This window comes from Chrysochloris asiatica, unplaced genomic scaffold, assembly GCF_000296735.1.
Source record: "Chrysochloris asiatica unplaced genomic scaffold, ChrAsi1.0 scaffold00157, whole genome shotgun sequence".
NCBI lineage: Eukaryota > Metazoa > Chordata > Mammalia > Afrosoricida > Chrysochloridae > Chrysochloris > Chrysochloris asiatica.
The window spans coordinates 5,391,602-5,409,683 of NW_006408675.1; the positions used below are offsets into that span (position 1 = coordinate 5,391,602).

An 18,082-nucleotide genomic window follows, 5' to 3' on the forward strand; every position below is an offset into this window, starting at 1 on the left:
TTTTTTTGAAACCACTCTAATGCGATGAAGACAAATGTTATTACTAGGAGAAGACTCCTGGGATGGCATTGTAGGATAAGCACCATATTGCTAACCATAAGGTTGGTGGTCCAAACTCACCAGCTGTTCCTCAGAAACCCTAGACAGGGTCGCTATGAGTGGGAACCAACTTGACGGCACTTTAACAACAGTAACATTACAGTGAGAACTTGATTGCAGCCACAAATCACACAGACAAAACCCCACAAATCACAGAGACATGTCGAAGCATGCTTTGTTTGGAATAAACCCATGCATGTTTGAACTCAAACCCTAGTAACAATACTTTTTAACTAACCAGTGTACAGTTAGTAACATGTCTGAGAAGATATGTATACGTGCATATGCGAGGAGAAAAAAAAACAACTTATCAGTCATTATGTTTTCATGCTAAATTTTTATTTCAATGTTATGCAACTGCATAAGTATAAATATTTGTTCAATATACAACAATTATGACATCCATAGGGAATTTCTTAGAGAAAATAAGACTGCAAACACTTTATTGCACAGATCCTAACAAACTTTGAAGCTGGTAAATCTACAGCTGGAAGGACTACCAAGGAGCACATCTTATAATCACACAGAGACTGACCAAAGAGAACACAGTTAGGAGAATTTCTACCAGCTGATTGGAGAGGTTTACAACAACAAACAGGTATTACATGTTGCAACTTTAAGTACTCTTCATTCATCCAAAATGCAAAAAAAAAAAAAAAAGGCAAAAATGATAATACACTATACAAAATATACATACAAATATCATTTGTAAACAAGCAGCTAGTTGTGCTTTAAAGTAAATTGGACAGTTAAAAAGCAAAGGTTGTAAACGATGAACTGCCTCCCCAATGCACCTATCTTGATGGCTGAGTGCAGAAGGACTGGGTTATGCCCACTGCCAAGCACAGATATGCATTATAAATGTTAAGACTGCTTTTGAAACCCATCTAAGTTCTTGTATAATATTTGCTTGTTCTACAATTTCAAAAAAGTAGTAATGGGTAATGGCTAAGATCACACGAGAAAAAAATAGTTAGGTACAAGGAGGAGACTTTTTCTTGTCATTGCCAACTCATTTGACAATGAAGGATAACCAAAGCAGTCCATGAAATTATGTCTTTGATTTAGGAGCAGAGTTTACAGTCTTGCTAGTTGATTTACAATTCACAGGACCGTAAGATGAGGTTGTGTGCTCAGATGAACAATTTTATAGCCTGAATATACTAAGACATCCTCAAGGGGCACTGGATGCTTGGATTAGTTATTTATTGGTAATTTTATTTCTTACACAAAAGCAACCCAAACAAAACAAAATCCTGCTACAGATCCCAATCATCTTATAAATACTTATCTGTGTGTATTTTCTCTTAGTGTCTCAGTACATGTCATCAAATGCTGACTTACAAAACAAGTCACCAGAAAAACTGCAACAAAAAACAAACAACCAAAAAAACCCTTCAGCACTACAGTGATTTGATAAATTCTACATATCCCACGGTATACAAAATTTAAATAAGGCTTAGCAAAAGTAAAAAGGATAGTCACATTCAAGCACCAAATAGCTCCAACAAGTCCATGTGTTACAAAATTGCTGTTCTTAATTAATACAGTATTGTTTTTGCATACAAATAAAGAGATCATGTTATGAAATATGTGGAGCTACTCGATGCATCAGAAACGAATGTGAAATCCAAGAACTTGCTCAAAACAGCAAGCTTCATCTACAACATAAGGCCCCAACTATGTATTAAAATGTATCTGATGTCCTGATTATTTCTTTATATGCTATGATGCCAAAATCCACTCCCCCTTTCCTCTTTCTTTTCCTCCAATAAGCAAATTGACAAGCTCTTCCAATGCTGGATGCTTATTACTAGACCCTAAGTACTAGAAGATTTGCATGTGGTCAGTAATTTTCCTTCTTACTCTAGAGCAGGGCTGGTGCGAGACAACTACAAAACGTGTGCTTTTTGGACTAGTGACTCACAGCATAAAGGCCTGAGTTTAAGAGTGTCAAAAGAAGGGACAGAAAGAGAACAGAAATGAAGTTGATGTGTGTGTCTATAGTGAAGACCCAACGTACACACACACAAACAAGGACCACTGGCCTTTCAGACAGTTGGATCCAGGATCAAATGTCCATTAGGATGACCGTGACATGCAAATGGTAGGGCCATTTGTTCCGGCCATTCCTAATGGAGGAGGATTCCAAATGCAGTGATTAAGAGTATTCTTGTTTTCGATCTGGAAAGATAGGCAGCCAGACACAGTGTTATCAAAAATCTCTGGTTAAAAATACACATTAAAAACTCACCATCTACTGTATTTAGGACTGTCTTTCAACTTTAAATCTACTCAGAATGCTTTGATTCATAAAAATGTCACCTTGAAATCTTCTCTTATCCCACAGACCAAAAACATGTGTGTGGCTGTGCATATACAGGAACATGGGTGCATATATATTTATACATACATCCACCCAGTTTTAACCATTTTTGCTTCATTACTATGTGATGATAACTAAGCAGTAAAGCAAAACTCTTATTAAAACACAAAACAAAATAAAACCAATGAAGCTGTAGTAAACGACGCAATCAGCAGCAAGGTACAGACTCTATATTCAAAACCAAACACATTGCTAGATATTTACAGAGAAAAAATTGATTTTCCTCAACAATCTCAACTGTAAAGGTATTTTTTGTCTTTTTTGTACAAACACTATATGGTAACAGTTTTACCGGTTACAATTGGGAAGGCATTTGGAAGAAGATCCCCTCTTTTTTTCTCTCTCCCCTTCCTTACTGAGGCTCCCCCACTCTGCCTGGCAGACACCCCCACACAGTGCTGGTTTACAAAGGTAGTCAAGACACAGTAACACATTCAGATTGGGTCTCTAAAGTCCCGTCCTGAGTCCTGGGTCCCACCCCATTAGGAGGCCTTTTTGTGAGGACTGCTCCGCAAACTCTCTTTACCCCTCCTCTGCCGCACCACAAAGTCCTTCTCAGAAGAAAGGGTGAGGTGACGGTCAGTGTTGGGAGCTGGGACTGGCTTAACCACTTCTCTGCCCACGTTCTGCTTCCTGGCTGTGGGCGGCTGGGCCAGGGCTGACTCCTTCCCTTTGGTTTCTCCTGCGGTTGTAGTCACCGAGAGGGCCCTATCCCGGTGGCCAGCTCCCCTGCCCAGGGTGAGGTCGGGATGGTGGGACTCTAGAGTGGTGGTGGAGCTCCAAAAGCATGGCAAAGAGTCGCTCTTTGTCATGTGGGTTCTGCCATCCCCGCCTGACAGAGACTTCCTTTGGTCCCTGTTGCTTGGGACTGTGAGCTCAGCCATGTCTCCATTGGCCCTAACAGAAGAGGTGTCACTGCTGATCATAGAGGCCTCCTGGGCTCTTGGTCTGGCTTCTGGAAAGCTGGTGGAGTAGCTCAGAGACTTCTCTGGGAGAGCAGTGGATCGCAAAGAACTCTGCCCACTGGCTGACGGTGACCGTTTCATGCCGCCAGGCTTGCTTGCCTCTGTCAGGGACTTCTGGGGACCTAACCCTTTTCCCTTGGCCTCTGGGAAACCCTTCCCCACAGCTGTGGCCAACTTTTCTGTGCCTTTAAGCCTAGCCTCACAGTGCACAGGGGAAGGGCTGGCCTCCAGCTTCCCATTCTCTGCTGGAACATAAAGTGATTCTGTGCATTTTTTCCCTTCAGACTTCCTGTCTGTGGTGAGAGCCTGCTGACTTGGACTCTTGTCTGCCTGTCTGCACAGAGCAGGGTGATCTTTCACAGTGGATGCCTTGGGGTGCTTGGGAGACATGGTTTGCTTTTCACTGACAGTGGGAAGTTTCTGGTCTGCCAATTCACCAACACCTGGGGGTCCTTGTCTTGGCAGATGCATGGGCTTCTCCAACATCTCTGGGGGATGACCACCACTGGTAGGTTTTGGCTTAGGGTCCAGAGCACCCCCTTCAGTCTGCAGTGGGAGGGAAGGCCCACTTTCCCTCTGGTCGACTGCATCCTTGGCTTTGTTCTGGGAGCCTGGGATGGCAGGGAACACATCCACCAGCCCCTTACCACCACTTCTTACCTCTCTGCTGGAGTTGCTGAGGGGTTGCTGGATCAGCTCTTTGCCCTTTGTACCTCCAGTACTTGCTTTCTGGGAGGAGAGGAGCCTATCTGGGTTCTTAGACTTTGGTGGGCATGGGTCAGGGCCAGACCTGAGCTTGTGGCTGCTGCTTTCACTGTATGCTGCAGCCAGCTTGGAAGGCTCCTGGAGACCTGGGCTGGGTCCAGCAGCACAGGGCTTGATCCCCGGCTCTTTGCCTGAAGAATGGCTTGGTGGGCTACAGTGCTGCCAAGTGGCCAGGCCAGGGAGTTCTTTGGTGATGACTGGGGGCTGAGGGCTATTGCTGAGGTGTTTCTGTAGAGGTTGCTCTTTCCTATCAGATTCCTTGGGGCTGTCTTTCTGCAAAGACGGGAAACCAGAGAGCTTCTCAGTCTTCCTGCTCTCAATGCCTGGTGGCTGCAGAGCCCGCCTGACTGGAGGGGCTTCGGGCTTGGGTTCCATGCCACTTTTGACCTTACTCATATCCCTTTCACAAGGAATCCCAGTGGAGTGCAAAGATGAATCCTCTCTGGCCAGTAGCCTTGTCTCATCTCTGCCTTCTTTGTGGTTCGTTTTTCCACAAGGCCCCCCAGCTTTCTCCATAGTCTGGGTTTGTGTGGAGCTATCTGGGTGGGTCTTTCCTGTGGAGGGGAGATTTTTGGAGTTGTCACTACTTTTAGCAGTTTCTGGAGGGTGCAGCTCCCTGGATGGGTCTCCGTGGACATCAGCCCGCACAGCAAATCGCTCACTTCTGGCTGTGGAAGGGCCCCTTTCAAATGATTCTCTCAGCCTGGGCTTCTCCTTGGAGGGGGTCCCTTCAGAGTACCGGAGGCCATGGGGCATGACTGGGTCTGGGCTCCCAGCAGAGCTGTGGCGGTTCTGCTCAGGGAAGGGGAGGAGCTTGGAGTCAGGAGTGTGATCCTGGTGTCTGGTGGCACTGCCCTCTCTCCGTTGAGGGTCATTTTCCATGACTGTCACCAGGCCCCTGGTGGCGGGATGGGAGACTTTCCTGTCCCGCTTTAACTCTGGGTCAGGCTGAGGAGACGCTGGGGAACTCTGGAGGCTCCGGCTGGGTGGCTGGAACCTAGGCTCAAGCAGGTAGGACTTATGCATCTTCAAGCTGGCAGAGGAAGGCTCCCTGTGACTAGCAGTTTCACCCTTTGCGGGGCTGCTGGGAAGGGCTGATGGTGTAGATGGCCCAATGTCACTGGCCCGGCTGGGACTTTCTGCAGGTTCTGGAGAAAGCAGCTCTGCCTTGGATCCCTGAGGTCCCGACAGGAGAGCAATATCCAAAGTACCCTCAATGGGCTTCAGGCAGGAAACAGACCTACCTTCCAACTTATACTCAGAGGGACTTTTTCTGACAGGGGACTCTGGAGCAACCAAGCCTGGTTTTTCAGACTTGAGAGGAACAAAGGCCACAGCGCTGACCTGAGCTGCATGGGAACCACAGATAAACGCTCGGACCTCAGAGGCTGGTGGGCCTTCTTGTGGCCCAACCGTGGGACGGACCACATTCCCTTGCAAACACTCATGGGTGCTGGATGCCATCTTGGACTTCAGCGCAGGGCAAAGGCTGTCATCTTTGTCTTCAAGTGACATTTTCTTGCGGAGGTAATCGATATTGGCAAGCTTGCCATCTAACTTCTCACAACGGAGACACTCCTTGGCCTGGGCAGCCTTCTCTGAATTTTCAGCCTTCCCTGGGGAGGGCCTGTTAGCCAAGTGGGAGAGACTGTCTTGGAGGGTGCCAGGAGGGGAGACACGTTTGAAATCCCCAGCACCCTGACCATGCTCCACAGGCGCAGGGCTGTACCCAGATGCTGCGGGGTCTAAGGTAGTATTCTCACTGGTCCGCACGCTGGCCTTCTTGTGAAGAGCATCTTTCAGCAGGCTGCCTGTACACAGGGTCTCTGGCACGTTTGCTTTGTTTTCAAAGTGATTCGATCTTTCTAAAGCCTTCGGGAAGATTTTTCTCTCTCTCTCCTCCAGTTTAAAGGAAGGGAGGTTTTCCGTATCACCACTAGCACCATGGGAGACGTGGTGGGATTCTTGCTTCTCAGGGAAGCCATCTGGTTTCTTCACCACAACTTTGGCCTTCAGCTTCTCCCGGTCCAGGTCTTCTACAGATTCCTGCCTTCCCAGTTTCCGGGAGACGGGCCGTTTCAGGCAGCCTTGCTCCACAGGCCTGGCTCGGCTGAGGGATGGCGCATCACACACGTTCTCATCCAGGCTCTGCAAGGTGGCCTCCCGCTGTGACTGCTCCCGCTGTACCTCTTCCTGCGTCACCTCCAGGCTGTGCTTGCGGGAACATAGGTGCTTCTTGTCACTGCCATAGGAGGGTGACAGCTTCTCCTCCGATTGCACACGCTTAAGCAGTGGGGATCGCGGGGGCTCCGCGCTCTTGGGCCTCACGATGTGTCTGACGATGGTGGGAGGGGAGTGCATTTTGCTGGGGAAAGCTTGAGAGAACTTGGAGTTGCCCAGTGAGTGTCCCAGCAGAGGTGATGGTGACCGCTGCGGGGAGGTGGGCTGAGGAGTTGGAGAGGGTGTCCGGGCCAAAGGGGAAAGTGGGATGCTGCCAGCTGATTTACGCCTTCCAGATCGGTACCTCTGCCCACTGAGTTTGGGGGCCAGGCCGTGGAGAGTGCTGGGCCGGATGTGTCCTGACCCTGCTGGAGAATTGGGGGCACTGGAACTTGGGGAGCTGCTCTGGGAGGAATTCGTACCTGTGAGTGAAAAACAGAATAGGGTGAGTATCCAGGGTCATCTTCTCTTTCCCCTTCCACCCTTCTAACCCTGGCTGTTCAAGGGAACATAAAGGGGAGGCCGGTAGATTGTCTCGGCATCTCACTCTAATGAAAGACATGGTTTGCTGATAAAGCTCCCCCACCACAGAAAAATCCAATATTTCCCATCTTGTTTATTTTATTGTGGTGAAAACATACACAACAAAACATTCGCTAATCTCACAATCTCTACATGGATAATTCAATGATGCTGATTACAATCAATTTGTGTAACCATGATCGCTTTCCTGTTCCAAATGAGTTCACCACTATTAGCATAAACTCATTGCCTCCTAAACAGAATCTCCCCTTTCTAGTCTTTGTATTATAATGTTCAGGACACTCATGCCTTACGCCCTTCCTGTAAATTCAGTTCTATACTGTTGACATCCTCTGCTTTTGTCCTTTAGCTGGAATTACTTTCAAGTCTTCATGATCTCAAAATATGCTGTGGACCTCCTTCTTTCTCTGCTGTCGGCCCCAGGAGTGAGTCTCACTCACCAGATGGAAAGTCAGGTGTGGAGCGATAGCTTGGTGTGGGAGATCGGGGAGACAAGCTGTGGGTGGGGGAACCTGGCAGGCTCTCTCCAGACGACAGGGATCGGTTCAAGCAGGAGAAACTCCGACTGGTATGAAGTAAAGGAGAAGGCTGCTTGGCTAGTTTTTTGAAAAGGGATCTTCTTCTAGAATTAAAATAGAAAGGAAATGATCAGAACACAAACCAGATCAACTCTATCCTAGCTCCATTTTCATAGCTACTCCTGCCTCCCCACAATACCAGTGCATTCAATTCAACAAGTCTGGGTCGGACACACTGGTGTGACCACTGGCAGGTCCAGCCATTCTAAAGAATAGGATACAACTTTTATATTAAAAAATGATTGGTATCACTTACAAAGGAACATTCTTTGGCTGTACAAAATAGAGATTTTTCTTCTCTTACTTCCAAACCCATTGAAGAAGAGTTGGGGAAAATATATGTCACATTGAAAAACATACTAAAAATATATTCAATTACTTATTTGTTAGGTTTGTGAGGAAGATGTTTTTTGCCTGAAAGCTTCTGAGTACTTGGGCCCAAATACACTGACACAATTTAAATACGTGATCATATGAAATAAGTCTCTGGAAGAAAACTCTTTATTTAGGCTATAGAATTATTTAATGGTGATACACTGGGTAGATACTTTATCTACTAAGGACTGTATGCTGTACTTATGCTATTGTGGACTCTTGAGTATTGCTAACTACAGTGTCGGCTGTTTATTTCAACAGAAAACCTGAGAAAGACTAGAGCTTGTATCAGCAGGACAGCACAGACTACACAGCAGCTAGAGAAGCATATGTGTATTTAGTGTTCCATAAGTACATCTTAAAGCCAGAAACACAGGTTTGCACTGCTTGTAAGTACATGGAGCTGCGTCAACTCCCTCTGCTAAGCCTAAAAGAAAGATTTAACACTGGTACTCTTGAAACAATGTATTCTATATGAATTAAAGTCCAATCAAAATATGAAACTGGATGTAAAAGAAGGATCCCAGAACTTAATTGTAATCAAAGAAATAAATACACTTGGGTTAAAAAGGAAAATAGTTTTAGGAGTTTCTAATGAACAACAGCAACGTCTCTGCTCTGATTTCATTCCTAAACCCCAGAGAAACCATTGTCTATTCTGTTAGCTGTTTCTTCCTCTACTTGCCTTCATATTGCTAAGTACTATGTTCAGGCTAATATTTTTTAATGGTTCAGTTTTAGAAATGGTGCTGATTTCCTGCTAAAAAGATAAGAATTAAATTATTTAATACAATTCCCTTCTACCTTCCAACCAAATACACATACCTCCCCTTTTCTATTCTTCTCAAAATGTTTAAACTAAACAAGGTTAGAAAAAAGGTGGGTGCTTTATTTTACATTTCAAAAACTGTTCACAGCTGGGCCATGTAAAACACATTTATCATCCCTTCTTTTTCGGGCTGTTTTTCCTGGTGTTAGTATGTCATTTCCTTTTAATTTGCCTATTTTTCTATACTTCCATGAATAAAAATTTTCTCAATTTGGTCAGATGCATCAGATCCAAGTGGATAAAAGAGGGACTTGTTTTGTTATTATACAAGAACTGTCTTGCAAGAACTATTCCTACCAGAAAAACATACAAGTGGACAAATCTCGTTTGTGTCGGTCTACATAAAGCCCAACAAGATATTCAACATTACTTCTCAGACAGTAAACATCTGCAACTTAAGTTAGATTTTTAGTCAGTAAAATAAAGTCCTTTTATTTCTAGGTTTATTTCAAAGCTTTAGAGATATAGTTATTTTAGAATACATGGCATTTAAAAAATAGCAACTGTTTGTTTTTAGATAATGTAAAGAACATCATTAAACGTAGATTTGTGTTAAAAAATTTCTTGAAAATTGAGTCCCTCAATTCCAGCTCAACTGAAAAGGAACTCTAAAGACTTAAAGGCCAGCAAAGGGTTTTTCCTGGTAAATGATCAAAAGTAATCTAAATCCTTCTGCAATGTAAATACGTAAATCCTTTTACTATGAAAAATAATGCTACTATGAATATATAAACTTCAATATATTAAACCTATATGAACCATAGCTTAAAATTTCTCACAGAGAACTACAACTTTCTCAGATGTAAGCATTTAAATTAAGTAAGGAGTAACTTTTTTCCAACACATTTGCAAACAGTTTAACTAACCTCTCCAGACTTTCTTTTTTCTTGGATTTCTTACTCCGCCTCACCATCCGGCTTTTATAGCTGTTTCTCCTGGCTGGTCCTGTTTTGATTGATGTGTTTTCAAATGGGGTAGTTGTGATTGACACCTTATTTCCACTCTATTTACAAAGAGAGAAAGAGAGAGAGAGAGAGATGATATTAGAGAGAAATGCTGTGATGAAGTAAGGGCAGAACAGAAATAGGAGATTCAAAGACAAATACAAACACATATGAACATATACACATAAGGGCTCTCATTTCTAAATAACCTTTCAATCAATGAAATCCTAACAGTAATAAAAACTGGATGGAAGGCAAAGTGTGAAGTTTATTTTAGAGGGTGGGCTCTAGAGTCTTCAGAGCTGATTCAAATTTGAGCTCTGAGATCTTAGCAGGTTGCTTATCCTTATACTTCAGTTTCCTATGCAGGAGACCTGGTGGTGTAGTGGGTTATGCGTTGGGCTGCTAACAACCGAAAGGTCAGCAGCTGGAATTCTCCAGTCACACATGGGAGGAAGACAAGATTGTCTGCTCCCATAAAGATGTATAGCCTCAGAAATCCTGTATTTAGGGAGGTTAAGAATTGGGATTGATACAAAAGCAGTGGGTTTGGTTTGGTTTTAGGTTGTCTATCTCAGAGGACTTATATAAGGATTAAATGAGATCAAGTTTGTAAAACCTTTAACACATAGAGTCTTAGTATGGTGCTGTAGGATATGCACTGGACTCCTAACTGTACGATTGGAGGTTCAAATCCACTAGTCACTTCTTGGAAACCCTGTACAAGGTTTCAACTCAACGGCACTTAACAATGTAACACATAGAAAGGGTTGTATAAATAAATAACAGTTATCTTCATCCATATGTAATGAATATAAATATGCCCAGGGGCTGTCTCGCTCTCGGTTGAGTTATTTTTATTTTTTATGCTTTTCTTTGGCCAAGGTATCATAAAGTGGCAAAATTGAATGAGACTTTTATATTTCACTATAGTAAAAGGTTCCTTTTCTATTTTCCTAGAATCTGTCAGCTTGCAGAGCTGGAAAGTTTTATGTCTGCCGATATGAAACAACCCTTCTTGATCTGGGTCTCGGAAGGTGAGAAGATTCCCAGTGAGGCTCTGTGCCTTTTCACTCAATCCTGGGACAGGGCTTGCTGGGCATGCCCGGGGGATGGGTTTGATGGTGCAGTCAGATGGCAGGTTGAGGGATTCCCGGGGAAGGTAGACTGGCTTGAACCCACAGTCACCTTGGCATCATTACCTCTTCTTGAATTTCTTAATAACCAAGGGAGAAGCTTGTCCTCTCAAAGTCAGAGATTTCCCTGATTACTATAAAAATGCACGGAGTTTGGGAAGAACGTTTTTACAGACCAGTGCCTGGGGAAAACCCAGCAATTCTAAGTGGTACCAGTTGATGGGCATTAAGTATGGTAAGAAGAGGGAATGACTGTTTCCAGGTTAATATCTGTTTTCTTCTCCCTGATTTAGAAAGGAATACAGGTCCATTGTATGTAGAAACCAGCAAAGTATAAAACTTTTTAAAAATAATTAATTGAAAAGTCTACCATTTCATGACCTTTAGTAACATTCAGGGTATTTTTACTGGTCTTTTTCAGATATGCATAAATATCTACATCTTCTGTCAATAACTATAATATTAAGCTTACTGTTGGAGGAGAATATTGAAAGTGTCATTGGCTGCCAAAAGAACCAACAAATCTGTGTTGGAAGAAGTGCAGCCAGAGTGCTCCTTGGAGGCCAGGATGGCCAAACTTCGTCTCTCATACTTTGGACATATTGTCAGGAGGGCCCAGTCGTTGGAGAAGGATATCATGTTTGGTAGGGTGGAGAGTCAGAGAAAAAGAGGAAGACCTCCAGCGAGATGGATTGACAATATGGCAGCATCAATGGGATCAAGTGTGGCAACAATAGTGAGGTTGGTCCAGGATATCACTATGAGTCGGTACTGACTCGATGGCACCTAACAACAACTGTGTTTACAGCTTTGTTTTTAATTTCACCTTAAATAATTTTGATAAAATTTCTCTTCATCATTATTATTTAAAAAACAATATCTTTATTATTTTTGTATAATATTTTCCACCAGACGGATAATTTAAAAAGTATTTAACTATTTCCTTATTGTTATTGTTATCCATTTTTACATTCTTATGAGTTGAAATGCATAAATATTTTTCAGATGTTATGTAATTAGTGGCCCTGTGGGTTAATGTGCCCGACTGCTAAATCATTTGAACTGCAAGGTTGGCTGTTTCAGCTTACCAGCTGCTCCTCAGAAACCCTATACAGGGTCACTAAGGGTCAGAACTGATTCCAAGCCACTTAACAACAACAGTTAAAAACAAATGTAATTAGACTCGATAAACTGAATCAAAGGGTTTCATCGGAACTTCTTCAAGACTCCTAGTACATACTGAAACACTAGTTTTCCAGAAAGGTTATGTCAATTTATATACCTACCAGCAACACTTTTCAAATTACCAACGTTTTAAAAGCTTTTTTTTTTTATAATTTGGGTGAAAGTTTACAGAGCAAATAGTTTTCCATTCAAAAGTTTATATGCACTTTGCTGCCAGACATTAATTGCGTGTGTCCCCACAATGTAATAACACGCATCCCACTTCCTCTCTGTGGTACCCATTTCCACCTTTCTTTCCCAGCCCTTTCCTGCTGTCTCAGCTTTGTCTCTGGCCAAAGGTTTCCCTTTTGAGCTAGGTACACATGGCTGATTGCCCTGTGATAATGGAGTCCTGATGTGGTGCACTGGATAAGCACTAGGCCAAAAAGTCAATTTGAATCTCAAGGTCGGCGGTTCAAACTCTATCCAGGGCTGCTATGAGTTGGAATCACTCGACGGTGAACAACAACAATGTTCACTTTATAGGCCTCTCTATTCTTTGCCTACAGGTTGACCCAAGGGTTCCAGGTCTGAAAGGTAACTAAAGGAACCTGGTGGTGTAGTGAGGTCAGCGCTGGGTTGCTAACCTCAAGGGCAGCAGTTTGAGTCCTACAGCTGCTCCCTGGGAGAAAGATGGGTCTATGCCCGCTCCTGTACAGATGAACTCTCTCAGAAACCCTAGGGAATAGCTCTAGTCTGTGTTTTGGATCATTATGTGTCAGCAGTGGGTTTAGTTTTGATGGTTTAAGGGTCATAGTCTTGGAGGGTCTATTCACCCGTCTATTCAACCAGTAGTTCTGACTTTTTTTGAGTTTTGTTTCAAAACTCCCACTCTTCTTTTGTGACCCTTTTCAGAATAGTGAGCAATGTAATCATGCAGCATCTAGTTCTTGTCTCAAGATTGTGGAGGCTAGGGTTCACTTAGTCTATTAGTTCTTTGGAATAATTGTTTCCTTCACTCTTCTTTGTTCCAGATGGGAAGAGACCAATACTTACAGCTTCGATGGCTACTCACAAGCTTTTAAGATTCCCAGTTGTTAATTATCAATTAGGATGCATAACATTTTCCTTGTGAACTAGGTTGTGCCAATTGACCTTGATGTTCTCACAGAATATGGTCTTAGGCCACCAGCTACTCATTCCCTCAAGGTATCTGGTCAAGTCATAGCTAAGAACTTCTTGGAGTCCTGGCGTGGTGCTGTGGTTAATGTGCTTGACTGCAAGGCCAGTTTGAACCACAAGGTCGGATTTCAAGCTCACCCGCTGCTCCTCGGAAGCCCAATACAGGGTTGCTATGAGTAGGAACCGACTTGCCAGCACTTAATGACAACAACAACAACAACAACATCAAGTTCTTATAACTCTGTCCCCTGCACACACTACTATACTCATGGGTACACAAGGGGGCTTCAAAGAGTTTGTGGAAGATTATAGTTAAAACACAAAGTTTGTGGAGTTTTTAAAAGAAAGTTTGTGGATTTTTCCCCAAACCCTTTGAAGCCCTCTTGGATCTGTAGCACATATAAATACATATGTAACACTATATTCTGTCAAGCCTATATATCTGTGGGTGTAAAATTCTATTTGCCTTCCCAAACCTGTTGGTCTTAAATGCATATCTACGTATCTACAAATTACCAATTTTCTACCTAAAAATGGTGTCTTGTAATAATCTTTGCTTCTTGACTATTAGCAAGGCTGGGTGGGTACTGTCTCTGAATTGTTTTAGTCATTTGTATTTCTTTATGGAATTGTTTATATCTTACATTCATCGATTATATAAGGATATTTCATCCCATACCTAATGTACTTATGAACTTCTAGTGTGGCGCTGTTGGATCAGCACTGAACTGTGAACCATAAGGTCAGCAGTTGAAACCCACCAGCCCTCCTTGGAAACCCTATACAGGGTCACTATGAGTCAGAACTGACTTGATGGCACTTAACAACAACAATAACAATGCATTTGTAGAAAATATTTTAAGGAAATGGGATTTGAACTTGACAAGAGAAATTTTTATTTTTATGTTTAAAGAATTATACATTTGCCAGAGCCAAAACTATAAAAATAAACTTTTATTTGATTGTTATTGTTGTTAAGTGCTACCGAGTCATCTCTGACTCACAGTGACCCTGTATAGGGTTTCTGATGACTTGTGATGAGCAGACCAGTGCTTATCCTATGGACTCCCAAAAGGATGGCTTGTCAGGAGTGGGATGCAGATATATAAAATCTGTCAACGAAGCTTCTTTAGGACAGGGTCTTTTCTTCATACACTGAGTGAGGCTATGCTGCATTTCTTTTTCTTCTTCTTTCTGCCTTAGGTGAATGAAAGCGGAAACAGACTTGGCTGGAGGTTTACCTTTCAAGACTTCCAGTATTGGCCTTCTAATCGTTGTCCCCATTCACACACAGTATGGATACGCAGCGCGGTAATGTTTGCTGGGGTAGTTCCAGCCGTCACATGAACCGTTTGAGCCCAAATATAATTCAGCATTGACAAGAGGCTAATCATGCCAGCTGGCATTTTAAATGCACATTTTGATTTTAAAGTTATTTCTTCCACATACATTCTCTTACTTTATTTCACAACCAAGTAAAGAAAGTTGTTTCTTTCACAACATCTTCACGAGCTAGGAAGGGCCCACTATCCTTGCTTTTGTTGTTGTTAAGTGCCCTCACATTGGTTCCAACTCCTAGTGACCCAATATAGGGTTTCTGAGAAGCAATTGGTGAATTTGAACTGCTAACCTTGTGGTTAGCAGTCCACTGCTTATCCCATTGTAGCACAACAAGACTTGATTAAATACAATGTTGTTGAAGTGCTGTCAAGTTGGTTCTGACCCCTAGCGACCCTATATAGGGTTTCCGAGGAGCAGCTGGTGAGCTTGACCTGCTGATCTTGCAGTTCAAACAGCTTAACCCACAGCGCCACACCAGGACTCCTGAGGATCACCTTAATTCAAGCAATCAGCAGAACCCAGAAGTCATGTTTCACTCCAGGCTAATTTTATCATTTCTGACCCTTTCAGTCAATGCCATCTACCTTGTCAAAAGGAAAATTAGGGAGATACAAGACTATCATAAACATTGTATAAAATAAAATATAAATAGTAAACATTTCTCATCAGAAAATAAGATTAGGGCCTGCTAAGGCAGAGCGAATACTAAGCTCTGTAAATGTCTCCTTCTATAAAAATAAAATCCAGGTCTCTCTTATGGGGGTTCCAGAGGACAGTTTACTCAGGGGTTCCAGAGGACCATTCATTTGACTTGTGGAAATATACTAAAGCATGGCTTAAGGAGCAACACAGGCACAAAGGACACAGACACCAAATATTTGGTTGGAAACACTAATGAGTAAACAAATGCTAACTATCAGGAAGATGATTTTGTAGATTAAGTGAGAATTGTGAAGTCTGCCACCTGGTGGATGCATTCAGCACAGCGAGTGTTACTTGGACTCAGTCAATGTGGCTTCCTGGGGGTCCCTTTATCATCAATTAACTTCTTTTGAAGAATGAGTGACTATTTAGGAGAGGAATACTGCTGTGTTTGTTTAAAAACGAACAACAAAATGGGGCCAGTATACTGTTACGATGCAATTAGTTCACTTGTACTTTAAGATGTTTGTATGATTAGTGCACAGCAGGAGGGGAATTACATTAAACTGGAGACCAGGTGTGGTGCTGTCGGATAGGGACAGAACTGGTCATTACAAGGGCAAACACACCAGCCGCTCCATGGAAACCCTACAAGCAGTCACTAAGAATCAGAACCAACTCACTTAACAACAATAACAACAATGAGGGGGATTATTTTATGTTAGCTGTAAATATAGTGGCAGAAATTGGATATCCACTTTCTTCTATCTATTTGGCTAGACTAGCTTACTTGCTGGTCCTGGGTTACTGAGTTAGACTTTTTACATTTCTGTCTCTACATAATCCAGCTGGGATAATGGTGTTCTACCTGTTTGGTTTCTAACTCACTCTTCAAAATCCAGTCCCTGACATCTTGTACACTTAATGCTATATATAAACCCAGGCTCTAGTCACATTGGTTCACTCATGAACTGCACACATCTTGGGCTCTCTTGCCCTTGCATTTTTTACATTTCTCTTCATTTTGCTTAGACTATTCAGCACATGCTTTTCATATACCTCATTCTTCATTGTTCTACTCAGACAGCAGTCAACTCTTCAAATCCAGCTCAGGTGGACAGCCACCCATCTTCTTTAGAATGTCTGCAGTATTATTTACAGCCTCCTCCTTATGATTAACTTTGATTACTGCCTGATTTTGCCACTCTTTTCCCCTATGAACACGAGATGACCAGTCACTGGCATCAGAGCCTTCTTCCCATGTAGAACAGCGAGGTGTAGTAGTGGAAAGCAAAGGCTGTGAAGCCGCATTGCCTGGGTATGTTCCTCTTGTCTTCCTTCCTAGCAGACAGCCTTGGACTACTTTGCTAACTTGTCTCTGCTTTAGTTAATCCATCTGTAAAACAGGACACTTACAGGACCTGACTCATAGGGTGATTGTGAGGATTACAGGAGTTTATTCCTATAAAGTGTTTAGAATGTAGCCTGGCAATGGTCAATAGCTCTCTCTCTATTATCTATTATTCTTATGTGTCATTTGCTCTGCACATACAGGGCTCAGCAGACTTGTGAGAATGGTAAGAATGAGCCTTTGATGCCCTCCCCCCCCCCGCCCAAGGTTGGCAGTTCAAACACACCAGCTTCTTCTCAGAAACCCTACACAGGGTCACTATGAGTTGGAAAAGATTAGAAGGCACTTAACAATAAACAACAGTCCTATATCATAAGTGTTTTCAACGTTTTCTAAGGGGGCCATGAGCTTTTGTGAGGTGTTTTATAAGTATGCAAGATCATGGGGTTGGTTAACTGCTGTTAAACCAAGGAGAGCAGAGAGCAGGAGCCCAGTGTTGTGACTAGTCTGTTTACACTCCGTTCAAGAATCGCTGGCTACATTTGGAAGCAAGTTGCCTGATGACGCAGTTTGCTGAGAAGACAACTAAATCCCTCGTATCCCCTTTGTTTCATTACAGTGGTTGCTTCACTGGAGTGTTTCCTTTATGAACCAGAAGTAGGATCCTCTGCTTGGGTCTGTGTCAGAATACACCACAATTTCAAAGAGAGCCAACGGCTTTTCACTCCAGTATGTTCAAGCAATTTCGGTGACATAATCTAGTCCCAGGGGCTAAACACAGGAAGGGAGGGTTCAGCCAGACGAAGGCAAAATGTTGCAAATATGAATATCCAGTTCTGTCAGGGACCTATCCAGCTTCAGGGGCAATAAACACTCAAATTTTCTAGGAAGGAGAGAGGTTTTGAAATCTAGACTCACATGAAAATGCATTGCAAAGTCAATACTGAACATGAATATGTTTCAGCAAAATAAACTATGTATGTGTCTATATATAGTTTATTATTTCCTTCTGAGCAGACACATGATACAAGATAAGCTATGGCAGGAACTATTCTGCATATAATTCAATACTGTCTTAAAGTACGTAAAAGGCAAAACAGATATTAACATTTAAATCCCACTGATCATCTTCTAGTTGCTGATGTCAAGACCTGGGCAAAATTTCTAGTAGAGTGATAACTTAGAGAAGCTCATCTACAGAATGCAGACTTATTTTCTAAAACAAAGCATCAAGGCAAACTCCTAGAAAAGCTCAAAGAGCTTTTAAAGATAGTAAGCACATTGTCGGCCCACTTTTGGGGGGACCTGGTGTAGTGCTGTGGGTTAATGGGCTGGTTGCAAAGTTGGTGGTTGACACTCACCTACTGCTCCTTGGAAACCCTATACAGAGTCACTATGGGTTGGAAGTGACTCAACGGCACTTATCAACAACAACAACTACTTGGAAAGGGATATATTTGTATTTAAAATCCACTAACCACTTGTCAGAAACCCTATATAGGGTCACTATGAGTCAGAACTAACTCAACAGCAATTAACAACAACAACATATATATATATAT

General features: G+C 42.7%; 1 protein-coding gene across 1 annotated transcript in view; it reads right to left on the reverse strand.

The window, feature by feature from the left end:
• Positions 1-2,967: 2,967 nt before the first annotated feature.
• Positions 2,968-18,082, reverse strand: part of MAST4 (microtubule associated serine/threonine kinase family member 4) — an 880,190-nt gene continuing 865,075 nt past the window's right edge. The window contains exons 27-29 of the mRNA XM_006870995.1: positions 9,627-9,763; positions 7,419-7,600; positions 2,968-6,857 (exon numbers count right to left, since the gene is read on the reverse strand). Coding sequence (XP_006871057.1) covers positions 2,968-6,857; positions 7,419-7,600; positions 9,627-9,763 — 4,209 coding nt within the window. The remainder of the gene's footprint in view (positions 6,858-7,418; positions 7,601-9,626; positions 9,764-18,082) is intronic.